The 12,559-nt window shown below is 51.7% G+C and overlaps 1 protein-coding gene across 2 annotated transcripts in view; it reads right to left on the bottom strand.

The window, feature by feature from the left end:
* PRKCB (protein kinase C beta) overlaps positions 1-12,559 on the bottom strand; it is a 273,228-nt gene that overhangs the window by 67,016 nt on the left and 193,653 nt on the right. For both annotated transcript variants that reach the window (XM_087815849.1, XM_087815848.1), the window contains exons 8-9: positions 10,620-10,716; positions 4,195-4,341 (exon numbers count right to left, since the gene is read on the bottom strand). In XM_087815849.1, coding sequence (XP_087671975.1) covers positions 4,195-4,341; positions 10,620-10,716 — 244 coding nt within the window. The remainder of the gene's footprint in view (positions 1-4,194; positions 4,342-10,619; positions 10,717-12,559) is intronic.

Here is a 12,559-nt window from a genome sequence, read left to right as displayed (position 1 = left end):
TCGTTCCCCTCCGCCTCTGGATGCAGACAAGACCAAGGCCATGGGGATCCGAGGGGCCACGCGAGATGAAGACGCCTGGGCCCCTTACCCACCACACGGAGGGTGTGGGGGCGCCCAGGAACACCCACCTCATACTGTCAGATGAGTGAAATGAAGCTTCTCTGGCGCCTGACCCAGTATACATTGCGGGGGGGGGGGGGGTACAGCAGTTGAATCCACCCTCGCTAGCAAAGGAGCTTAGGTGCCCTGGCCACCGCCCAGGTCGCCCCAGCCGGGTCAGAAAGAGGAGACACTCGGAGAGCTTCACTTACCCCTCCCCTCTTCGTGTCCTCAACAGGTCCTCCAGACACAGCTCGGTCACTTCGTTACGAAGCCTTTGCGGCCTTCACAAGGGCCCCCCAACTCCCAAGGCTCGCAGAGCACACACCACGCTCAGCAGCACCTTAGGTCTGTGTGGCTTTTTAGATTGATGTGCACCCCCCGCGGGGTTTCAAAGTACGTAGTTTTCAAAATTCATAGGCTGGCATACTTCTCTGTGCCTTCACTGTCTGTAAATTTTACCTTAAAATAGTCATAAACAATACTGAATTCTGGTTCAATGATACGTATGCTGAAGAGTTTAAGGGTGCAGTGTACCAATGCCTGCAACTCGCTTTGAAATGCACTGAAAAGTGGGTGAACCTAGGGACACACAGGTGGAAAGGTATGTGGGAAAGTGCACACAGGCCCATGCGAATCGTAGAATCTAGGTGACGGGTATTATGGATGCTCACTGTATAGTTCTTTCAACTTTTCTGAATTAAAAAACATTTTCATAATAAAATGTTGGGGAGAAAGTTCAGTGAGAGTAGGAACCGTGAGCACACTACATCGTCAGCCTGGACCGTACGTATCTGCCCATCACAGACTTGGAGCACAACTCAAGTCCAGGAGCCACTCGACAGCCAGAGGCTAAATTCCTGAAAAGTGTCGTGGTTGGCAAAGCTGGAGTTAAAGGTTCAAGGAACCACAGAAAACAGAGACCGAAGGGTAAAACTATTTTAGAGCCGTTAAATAATTAGCGAGTGAACATTCCGGAAGGCACGAGTCTCCACACAGCCCGACAGGCCAGGGGCCCCGCTCTAGTCAGGTGACACCTCAGGGAAACCCTTACCTGCTCAGGGCAAACTCTCCAGATAGTTCTTTTACAAAAGTTGTTGAAACAGGGCTTAGTCATTTGGCTCTCAATAGCTTTCACTCCTGCTTTCTCAGTTTTTTCCATAGATCTTAGAAAAACACTCTGTCACTCCCTAGTCAGTTCACCAATTATTATGGGGCTCAGGGCATGGGTTCCTGGGCCCGATCTGATTCGGTGGACATGGGGGCAGGAGGTGTGAACAGATTACCCCAAAGGTCGTCCGCCTCACCTTTGGAAGGGAAGAGCCGCTGCCCTGCTGCGTTATTCCTTTAAGGAGCAAGACAGCAAAATGTTAAAAGTGGGCATTTAAATATAAAACCACGTGGACGTCAAACCACAACTGGCAAAGCCAGAGCGACAAAGGGTCACGACGTGCTTCGAAGGATCTCGGAGGTTTTGTTATCCCAGTTGCTTTCATGACACACTGTTGTTGTCATCTGTGACTTATTTGATGCCACCTCCCCAGTCTGAAACAGAACTCTCAATTATTATAACAGTTTCCATGGAAACATATCATCTATTCTCTCTCGTTCCCACACTGCTCCCCAATGACCCTCCCCCACCCCCTTTCCACGAGGCCCTCCGGAGCTCCCATCCCTCAATCAAAACCTCCCCAATCTATCTTGTTAACTTCTGAGGCAACAAGGCCAAGAATAAAAATGCACATTTACACTAGTTAAATCAGCATAGAGACACTGGAAAGATGCAAATTAAAAGAACAAGTGTTGGCCTATGGAAGGCAGTAGCAGAGAGGGGCACGAAAAGACGCGAACTTGGGTGGGAGCAAGATTTCTCAATATTTACCCTTTAAGTATAATTTTAATTACGAGCCATGAATATATTGCTTACTAAAAATATAATTTTAAAAAACTCTCGGACAGCCTCAGCTTATTCGAGCCCCTTCAGTAGGCCACGCCCCTCCCTGCCGTAGTGGAAACCGCCCATCTTTGGGATCTAAATGGCTCTGTTCTTAGCATTTTAAATCCCTTGACCTCATCCATCTGTTTTCCACCCCCAGGCCTCCAGACTCCTCCTTTCCCACCCGGCTACCACCTCTTCCAGCTCTGACTTCCTTCCATCCCAGCCTAGACGCCGTCTGCTTTCACTGAGCACCGGCTAGGAGCAGGCTCCCTCGGGTGCGCACTGGGCGTCTCTCACCCCAGAACCCTTACCTCCCCTGCTGCTGTGGTCTCCTTGCTCGCTGATGCTCTAGTCCCCATGCTTAGCTCAACTCCCCCCGCCCCCCACGTCTCCACGTGCACATCCAGGCTGCCCCCAGCTGCTGGCAGAGCGCGCAGTGGGGCGGGCACTGCCATTACCAGCTTCTCGTTTGGTCCTTGGGACTGCTCATCAAACTCACTGCGTGCTCCTGCTCTCAACGCCCTGTCCATGAGAGGCTCTTCCAACGTGGGCCAGCCCTGACCCCACCTCAGCAGACGGCCTGTGACCCACCGAGAAAAACTTACGCATTCAGTCCAGGCCCTGAACGAACTCAAGCCACAGGCAATGGGGTACAGCAGTGGGCATGGCAGAGAGGGTCCCCGCTCTTGTGGAGGTCAGATCTTAGAAGGAGAAGACCAACCAATAAACAAGAAAATATCACCTGGTGGCGGGGGCTACGACGGTTACATATAACGGAGAATGAATGAGAGCTCTTTGAGGAGGTGGTCTGGGAAGGCTTCTCGAAAGAGGTGGCAGATAAACTGAGATGGGAATTACAAGAAGGAGCCAGTCACGCATCACAGACGCTCTGAGGGAGGAGGCAGCTTTGTATGCTTCAGAATCCCAAGAACCACCCTGTGGCCCAAGCACAGTGGGTGACAGGAGGGAGAAAACGTCGTCGAGCAGAGATCATACCAAGGGTCATGATGAAGGATGTAAGCCAAGGACAATGCACCGAGTTTACTCTAGCTGTGAAGACGTCACTGGGGTGCTATGAGCAGGGAGTGCCTTGGCCCAATGCAGGGCTTTAATGAATGGCATGGCTGCTAAATGAAAAGGTATTAACTACGGGCCGCAGTGTGGAAGCAGGGGAGCCAGCCGGGAGCTTCCGCAGTAGCCAGGGGTAGCCTGGCGTAGGTCAGGCTCGCGGTGGTGAAGACGGACAGCAGCCAGGCAGTTCATGACGGGCTTTGGAGAAGCAGGTGTCAGGACTCACCGTGACTGCACGCGCTGGGATGCGGGCGGTGTGAGAGGAACTCAACGATAACACTCATGTTTTTACTTAGGCTACAGAGATGGGGAAGGAATTTATAATTTTTGCACATCTGAGTTCGTGGCATGAGATTTATACCAGACAGATTTGTAGAACACAAAGGGCTTAAAAGACTCAAAACAACACTAAACAAGTCAGGAATACTTATTACACCATCTCGATGTCAGTAAAACAGCACCTCCCGGTATCTATAAAAGCATCCAGAACCACTCTACGAGTCCCAGGGTCGTCCTTCAACTGTGCTGCTATGTGAAAGGAACTGTCTTCGTTCTTGGCTGCAAGAGTTTGCCTTTTTCCAAAAGGCAAACCTGATCATGTCAATTCTCTGCTTAAAATCTTTCAGTAGCTCCCTACTGCACTGTGAATAAAACCCAAACTCCCCATCACAGCTCACAAGGCCCTGCCCATCTCTGCAAACTCACATCCCACTACCTCCTTTGCTCATGACAGTTCGGCCCCAACACCTTCCGACGGTACCTAAAATGTACCAAGCCCTCCCCACCCCAGGACCTTTGCCCATGCTGTTCTCGCCTAGCTCTTTGAACGCACAGCAGGTTCATTCTCACCCCCAGGCCTCAGTTTGTATGTCACCTCCTCAGACAGTCTGAGTGGGTCCCCTCCTGATTTGTCTGTGGCACAGCACTCTCTTCATTGCCTCCACAGCGTCTACTACAAACTATAGTCCAGACCTATCTACTTTTACTCTCTCCCTCACCAGAATATAAACCCCATGTGAACAGCAAATGTGTCTGCCTGCTGGTCATTTCTTCTGGAGCAGTACGGCCACCAAACCCCACTGTACCTTGCCAAAGCTGCCTTTCCCAAGCACCATCAGGAAGTTAAAATCACTCAGCTTCATGCGGTCCCTGTTCCCATTGTTGTCAAATTTGGCTATGGTGTTGGTCGTCTTTTCTTCCGGAGTCTTGGGTGCCTGGCCGATCTTGGCCCTCTGGAGGGGGAAACACACAGACACATCATTAGGGTTTGACGATGCCTCTGTGGGAAGACACACGTGGACCGTGCGTGCTGTGGTCCCTGCCACTCATGCCGCCCTGCCCCACCCCCACCCCCGCCCCATGAAAAGCATGGCCAACATCCATTCTGCAAGGCTGGAGCCTGGAGACCATCGTTGGCATCTCCATTCTCTTGTCGCCCTCACTCGGGTCTCACCAGGAACAGTCACTTTTTCCTCCTTGCTGCCTCTAGAATTCATCTTCTTTCCATCTCCATCAACATCGCCTGCCCTCACCTCCCACCTGGACAGTCACCTTGGTTCCCTCCACACTGGGCTTCCCATGCAGCAGAGCGAGCTTCCACGTCCTCACACCTACCTGGTCACCATGTGCTTAACATGCTGCAGCGGTGACCCATTATTTTTAGGATAAAGACCTCGGAGCTTTTACTGGCCAACATGGCCCAGCACGATCAGGCCCCACCTTGCTCTCCAACCTCATCACTTCTCGGGTCCTTCTTCCCTGCAACTCAGCTTCATTCTTTCACCTCCCACCTCAGGGCCTTTGCACGAGCTCTTGCTGCTGTGTGGAAGGCTGTTCTCTCCCCTTCCTTCATCAACTTAGTTACCCCAGTTTCACTTCCTCAGGGAAGCCCTCCTTGATTCCCTGTGTCTGGACTAGGTGTCCCTATTTGCTCTCTTCATCCATTTCACTTCCTGTCTATATTGGGTGATGACTGTCTGTCCACTTGCTTCCCCCAGGGTACTGAAAACTGCAAGGGCACAGACAATTTCCCTGGCAACTAATATAGTTTCTGGCTAAATGGATAAATGAATGGGTGAGGCCCATGTATGTCCTCCGTGTGACGGGGGAGGGACCTGCTTCTGTGAGCAGCAGAACAGCGACTCAGATGGCAGAAAATGCTCTGAAACAAGGAGCGGGTAGGAGACCAGCAGGGAGACCTGCAGCTGCCAGAGCCTTATTACTGCATTTGCTTCTAGGAGTGAGGAATTTATGCATGTTGAAATCTTAGCCCCCAATGCGATGGTATTTGGAAGCAGGGCCTTTGCAAGGGGAGTAGATCGTGAGGGTGGAGCCCTTGCAAATGGGATTAGTGCCCTAAAAGATCCTGAAGAGAGCGCTCTGTCCCGTCCACCACGTGCGAACGAGAGGTGGCTGTCTGTGAACCAGAAGCCCTCACCAGATACGGAATCTGCAGGGACCTTGATCTTGGACTTCCCAGCCTCTAGAACTGTGAGGAAATAAATGTTTGTTGTTGAAGCCACCCAGCCTCTGGCATTTTTTTATAGCAATCTAAACAGACTAAATCAGAATGTTATCTAAGCTTCTAGACTCTAGATCAGAAGTCTAATAGCTCTATCAGCCTGGTCTGTTGTTTTAATATTTAAGTAAGTTGACAACTTAAAAATCAAGAGATGTCCTCTAAAAACCTGATTCCAAGCTTCTTATAAAGAAAAACATTAGTCTCCCTTATCCTCAGTTTTGCTTTTCACAGTTTCAGTTACCCATGGTCAACTGTGGTCTGAAAATAGTAAATAAAAAATTCCCCAGATAAACAATTCATAAGTTTTAAATCACACGCCATTCTGAGTAGTGTGACGAAATCGCATGCAGTCCCACTCTGTCCCATCCAGGACGTGAATCATCCTTTGTCCAGTGTCTCCATGTGTATAAGCTACTAACCAGCTAGTCACTTAGTAGCTCTCTCAGTCATCAGATCAACTGTCATGGTATCACAGTGCTTGTGTTCGAGTCACCCTAATTTTACTTAATATTGGCCCCAAAATGCAACAGTAGTGATGTTGGCCATTCAGATATAGCAAAGAGAAGCCATAAAGTGTATTATGTATAGGAAAAAACACAGTATATATAGGGTTTGGTACTATCCACTGGGGATCCTGGAATGTATCCCCCACAAATAAAGGGGCACTACTGTAGCTCTGGCAACACTGAGCCCCATCCAGTAAGGCATGGTGCTTCTGGATGGGATATGCCCTCTCGTTACCACAGTCCCCACCAACCCCCGCTGTCTTACACCACCACGCCTTTCCCCCTCCTTATAATCTGCCTGGCTCTTGAAAAAACTTGGGTTTGTGACCCCTTTAGAGGACAAGAACTTGAGAGGACAAGAACTCTGTCCTGTGTCCCTCTGAAAGTCCCATGATCCCCAGTGTGAACCCTAAGAAAAAAGACACCTAAGAAGGGTGGCTAACTGGGTGCAAAAAAACCCCACAAAACAACAGCAGAGCCTAGCAGCCTTCTCTGTGCAGGGGCCTCCCGGGCAAGCTGACGCTCACACAGGAACCTCGGCTGCGCTGCGGGCCGCCCGCGCTGTGCTCCCGCATCCCAGCAGCCCTTATAAAGGAGCTCCTGGGGCGGCTTCGCCCAGCAGGCCCGAGGCCTGGCCAGCCAGCGAGCTGCGCGGCTCCGGCCCATGGGAGAGGCTCTGCGCTCACCCATCAGGACGGCGCCTCTGAACCGATCCAACTGTGAGGATTCCGAGTCCTCGCCTGCCTGAGGGTGGACAGCTCGGGACGGGGCGGGGCGCTGCCCGCAGAAGCCGGCCGGCCTCTGGCTTAGAGGGGTGCTTCCCACCAGAGACCGGGGACTGCATTCCGGGGCCAGCGCTGGAGCACCAGACGTCTTGCTGGAGCAGAGCAAACTGTACCACTGTCGAGCTGTTTGCACCAAAAAGTTTCCTTCTTCACTGCACCCCAAATTGAGGGTTCCTGTTGGTGCTGAATTGGTGCCAACGACCATGGGGTGATGCCAGTAACCTCATACCTAGCAGGTTCTCTATCAAAGCAAATATTTTTAAATTGAGGCCCAAATTAAAATTATCCTCAGTCTTACTGGGTTGGATATGGCTCAGAAACAGGAACGCACTAATAGTTGCCTTTTCATGTCTGTGATTTAGACATGAACTCGGTGCTCAAAGAGGAAGCAAATGCTAGACGGAGCTTCCGAGCGCAGAGCTCTGCCTCTTCACAGGCTGCGCGGGGAGGGTGAAGGCGCCGGGCAGCCAGCCTCCGGGCTCGTTTCAGGTGACTAACGCCTGTCCTGGCTTAAGCTGGGCTCTTCTGCCAGCCCCACCCCTACAAAAAGCTTCCACACCCCTTTCCCCCGGACCCAGCTGCGGTGGCAGAGGCCTCAGTTGGCTGAGAGTCCCCATAGATGCTTCCTGACCCACAAGCAGCCCTTCCCAAGCCCAGGAGCATGTCCTGAGCTTTATTTATTCCACGGGGGAGCCGATCATGATGACGACAACCTGACATTTGAATGCTACGAGATGCCAGATGCTGTTCTAAGTGCATTATCTCATTCAGTCCTCACACAACCCTGTGAGGTAAGAAGTGCTGAGCTCCCCATTTGACAGATGGAGAACTGAAAGCTCAGAGATGTCAAATAACTTGTCTACGGCACTCAGCGAGGAGGCGGCAGAGCTGGGATTCAAAGCTCAGCAGTCTGGCTCTGAAACCACTGGTACAGAAGAGGCTACACGCACAGATGCCGCCCCAGGTGTCCCGCCAGCTCCCCGCGGGACACTCCTCTCTACACCCGGGCTGCTCATCCAGGACACGGTGACCCGCCGGTGGGCTCAGCTCCTGGTTGCAGGAGCAAGCGCAGCCCGCGAGCGGGGCGAGTTGGAAGTGCTGGCGAGTCGATTCCCTGGAAGCAGGGGGACACGCCAGCCTCCCACCCCTCGGCTGGGAAACCCTGCAGCACGCACTCAGCTCCCGGCAGGATGAAGCCCCAGCTTCCCACAGCAACAGGCAAGCTGCTTGATAACCTGCATCTCGGGCTCCCTCCTTCCCGCACATCGCCCCCGATCTATGGTGCCTCCTGGGGTCTCCTCCAGAGAAGCTGCGTGCACTCGAATCCTGAGAGTCTGCCGCTGGGGACTCTCAGAGCAGGACAGTGACTGCCCGCGGGGTGTGACAAAGTGGTGTCACCTCTCTGGGCCTCAGTTTCCTCATTGGTCAAAGAAAAATAGGGGTGATAACAGCATCTAACACTCAGAGTTGCCATGAGGATGAGTTAAATGAGTTAATCTTTCTAAAGTATTTACAATAATAAATGGCACATAGTCAGCATTTTATTAAGTTAAAAGATTCTAAGAAATTTTTTAGGAAAATGTCACCAAACCCATCGTGAACCATCCAAAATGGTGCCTTCCCTTCCCTGGCCCATGGGCAAGCTAGGGGTCTGAAGAAACCCCCCCAGAGCCCACTCTGACCTCCCGAGGTGCCCCTGCTCGCCCCACAGTGAATTCTATCACCCGATCCAGCAGCCTGGCTTGACCATCACTCAGAATTCCTCCAGATCAGAGACTTGAAAATAATTTCTGAGTCGCTCTGGGTGCTAACTGGTGACTGCACAGGGTTTCGCTGCTCACGCTCAAGGTTTACTGAAACTCCTGTGTGTCTGAGGACACCTTCCAGTCTGTTGGAAACAGTTTTTGGTCAACAGCTCTGTCAGGAGCAGCTATGATCCAGGCACACAGCATCTGGGGCTCTTGCTGGAAGCAAGGGGTACACAATTTGTCTCACGCAGACAAAACAGCCCTTTACTTCAAGCCAGCGACTGGCCTCAATAAATGCTCTGTTCGTGTAGGAAACATGTTCCTTGTGTCCTGAAATGCCACCCCGGCTGCCCTAGGACAGAAGAAATCATTTGGCAAAATTGAGACTTTATTTTATACAAGAAAATACTGGCCTTTTTTTTTTTTTTGTCACTCACAGTAATTCGTTTTAACAGAGCAGCAAATGGACATGTCATCAGGAAGGTGAGGGAGAGATGGAAAGTGTTCTCTGGAAGGACTTGTTTTTATCAAACGATGCCCAGTTCTCAGCCCTGCCGGAAGGGAAGTCCTCCTGTCAACTACTCTGGTCGTGACCCAGGTACACGGGAATGACCTTCAGGTCCAAGCTCAGGGCCGGCCTGCTGTTCCACTTGTTTCCAGGAAGGGCTATCCCACTGGGTCAGCGCCATCTCCACCGTCCAGGTTTGTGGAGGGCACAGGCCCATGACAAGGCTCAACACTCACGTGCATTTTCCATCTATTTCAGGGGGACACTAACATGGCTCCTGAAATATGGCAAAATCCTTGCGGCCAGCACAGCCCTTCCACTCAGACCTCCGCCTCCCTCGCAGCCTCACTGGAACCCGCTTTTGCTCTCTGCCCCCCCCCCACCGCCCTCCTTGTCAGTCTCATGCAGCTGCGGTAACTCCCCATCACGGGGCCTTTGCACGTGCTGTCCTCTCTGACTGGAATGCTTTTCCCCCTTTACTTGGTTAATTTCCATTCCTGTTTCCTCAATGACACTGTCCCTGTGCTCTCAGACAAGGTTACATTTCCCTCTTATGTTCTCAAAGTACCACTTTGAGGACCTCTCTTCCACAGAACTTTACCTGATCATATTTTCTTATTTGCTTGTGAGATTACTCGATGAATAACGATGATGGTAATCTACCTCATTTTACCTGTGTGATACATTTTTTCAGAGCCAGTAAGCCATCACTGCTTATCTAAAATTGGTAATTTTCCTGATAGACTCAGCATATTGAGTTTGCAAAAACAAAATCATGTTTTCCTCCATGAAACAACTTTAAAATCACTCAGTACTCAAATAATAAAAGAACTCAAACTCATCTTCCCCAAACCCTCTCTCTGTAAAACTGGGATGTGCCCTACATACCGCTTACTCTCACATGGATGGAAACAGGGTTCACTGGCCCCACAGAAGGGGAGGGTTTATCTCAGGCAGAAGCAGAGCCAGCACTGGAGGAAAGGTCAGAGCCAAAGTCGGGGCTCCTGTTCTTTGGAAGACACACCCATGGGTATTCCGTGGAGTCACCAGCACAGTCAGTTCCATTTAAACCAGTACAGCACCATCCTGCCAACACGCCCAAACCCAAAACCTATCTCTCAGCAAACCTCGTTGACTCAGCCTCCAAAATAGATCACTCCTCTGTCCAATGTGTTCACCATCACCACCAGCCCAGCCCCAGCCACCACCAAAACCACCTGGGCACCGGGAGCACTTTCCTGAATGAAGACAGGGAGGCAGGATGGCTTCACAAGGCAGGGGACATTTAATTGAGGTCTTGAAGGGTAAATAGGAGTTTTCTGGGAGACAACATTGCAAAGGAGTCACGAAAGGCCTCAGTAGAAACCACACCGTAAATGGGACAAACAGCGCAGAGGCAGACCCAACTGGTTCCCATTGATGCAGAAAGAAAGATGTCTCACCTCAAATTTCTGCCGCAGCTCCTCATTGCCCTCGCCTCCCTCTGGCGGCACGGGCACGTTAAAGTACTCGCCCTCCTCCTGGCTCAGCAGCTTAAACCTAAAGGGAGACACGGGCAGGCAAACTCCATCACTCTACTCGATAGCATCTTATTGGTAGAACAAGGGGAGGCCCAGGAAAGCTCTACTTTAGGTAACACACGGAGGGTCTTTTGTTCTGGGGGGGTAGCCAGGTATGCTATATATTTTTATTTTTGTAACGATTCTATGGACATCAGAAAATGTATATTCTGTGCTTACAGGATGCAAAGTTCTCTTGTTCTCGCCCCCCAAACAACCGTCGTGGTGATATCACCCAACACGCATGTTTCCCGCTTCCGTCCGTGGCGCGCTCTCGTTCCGAGGATGCGGGAAGCCCCCCTCGGCCCGCGCATTCCTGTCGCGCTCTCCCAGCATTTCGACTACCTTCTACCTACGCTGCCAGCGTGCCGTCCTGCACTCGGGGCTGGGGACTGAACTCCACGGTGCCACCCTTCCCGGGAGCAGCCCCCAAAGTGCAGAAGCCCCCAAAGTGCTCGGCCTCTTGAGAAAGGGGCTCCTCAGGGGTTAGGGACACACGTCCTGCAGGCAGGCCACGTCTGGGGGGCTCGCAGCCCTGCCTCGCCTCCCGGGCACCCGGTGAGCTGGTCAGACCCCGAGTCTTGGATTTTCTCGCCTTCAGGTGCACGGAAACCATGAGCGCGGTGCCCGGCGCTTAGCGAGCGCTCAGGAAGAGGCGCCGCACCGTCCTCACCGACACCGGCGTGTTACACAAACACGGCAGCTCCGGTTCCCGGCCACCGGGAAGCCCCACCGGTCACGGTGAGAGGAGGGAGGATCGGGGGCACTCTGTGGGCATTCAGGTCAGTAGGGGCCAGGTCCCCAGCTCCTCGCTCCCTAAAGAGGCTTCCTAACCAATTTACGGTTTTCATCACAACTTCTGTCTCCATTCACAAATCATCCTAGGCAGCTTCTAGAAATAAAGGCTGGGTGGTTCAGAGCGGAGACGACCATCGAGTCTCCACGTTTAACATTCAGTTCTCTCCTCCAAGTCCCACTGGAATTGCCAAAAGAAAGACAAAAAAGGAGAGAACATCTGTGTCTTCTAGAAGGCAACAGGGTGCTCTGCACACAGCAGGCGCTTCTGGGAATGTCCACAAATTAAAGTCATAGCGAGAGGCCACGGAGCGGTGTTCGGCAAACTTTATTCGCCTTTGTGGATTTCGCTAAATTTGGATATCATCGACTAATGCTTTTCCCTAAGTTGTCTTTTATTTTTTATAATAAATTCACTTTGAAAGACACTTGGTATCTATTATAAAGAAGGCCAACATCACCTGTGGCAAGTAGAAAGTAACTGTACAAATATAAACACATGCCGCGCAATGTTGCCCAGGTCCAAGTGGGCGGGGTGGCCTTCCTTGTTAAAACGGGGGTCGGCCAGCAGCGCGGGTGCAGGGCGTCCCTTCCTCCAGCGTGTCACACTGTAACGCTCCCGCCCTGGGGATGGGATCCACTATCCCAGTATTACAGGGCTTGTGTTCAAATTACCCTTATTCTGCTTAATAACAGCCCCAAAGCAGGAGAGGCGAGAAGCTGCAGCGTGGCCGGGCCACGGAAGCCACGGGGCACTTTCCTTCAGTGAAAGGTGCGTGTGGAGGAAATGGGGTCAGCATATTGGGGCTTCAGGCATCCTCTGGGGGCCTCTCTACGGATAAAAGCACGTTGGAAAGGAAATTAAAACTGCAACTGCAGACCCCGAGTAAGCAGCAAGGGCTGGAACGCCGTGTGTGAAAACTTGGAGGGAATATTTAGTCCCTCCAGTGCTTGTTCACTTTGTAAAGAGCAGAAGATGCTGAGAGAGGAAAATAAATTAGCAAAATATTCAACTGAAGTTCAGACAC

Source organism: Miniopterus natalensis, chromosome 3 (assembly GCF_054644295.1).
Source record: "Miniopterus natalensis isolate mMinNat1 chromosome 3, mMinNat1.hap1, whole genome shotgun sequence".
Classification (NCBI taxonomy): domain Eukaryota; kingdom Metazoa; phylum Chordata; class Mammalia; order Chiroptera; family Miniopteridae; genus Miniopterus; species Miniopterus natalensis.
The sequence above is the reverse complement of the archived record's forward strand: the minus strand, read 5'-3'. Positions and strand labels throughout refer to the sequence as shown.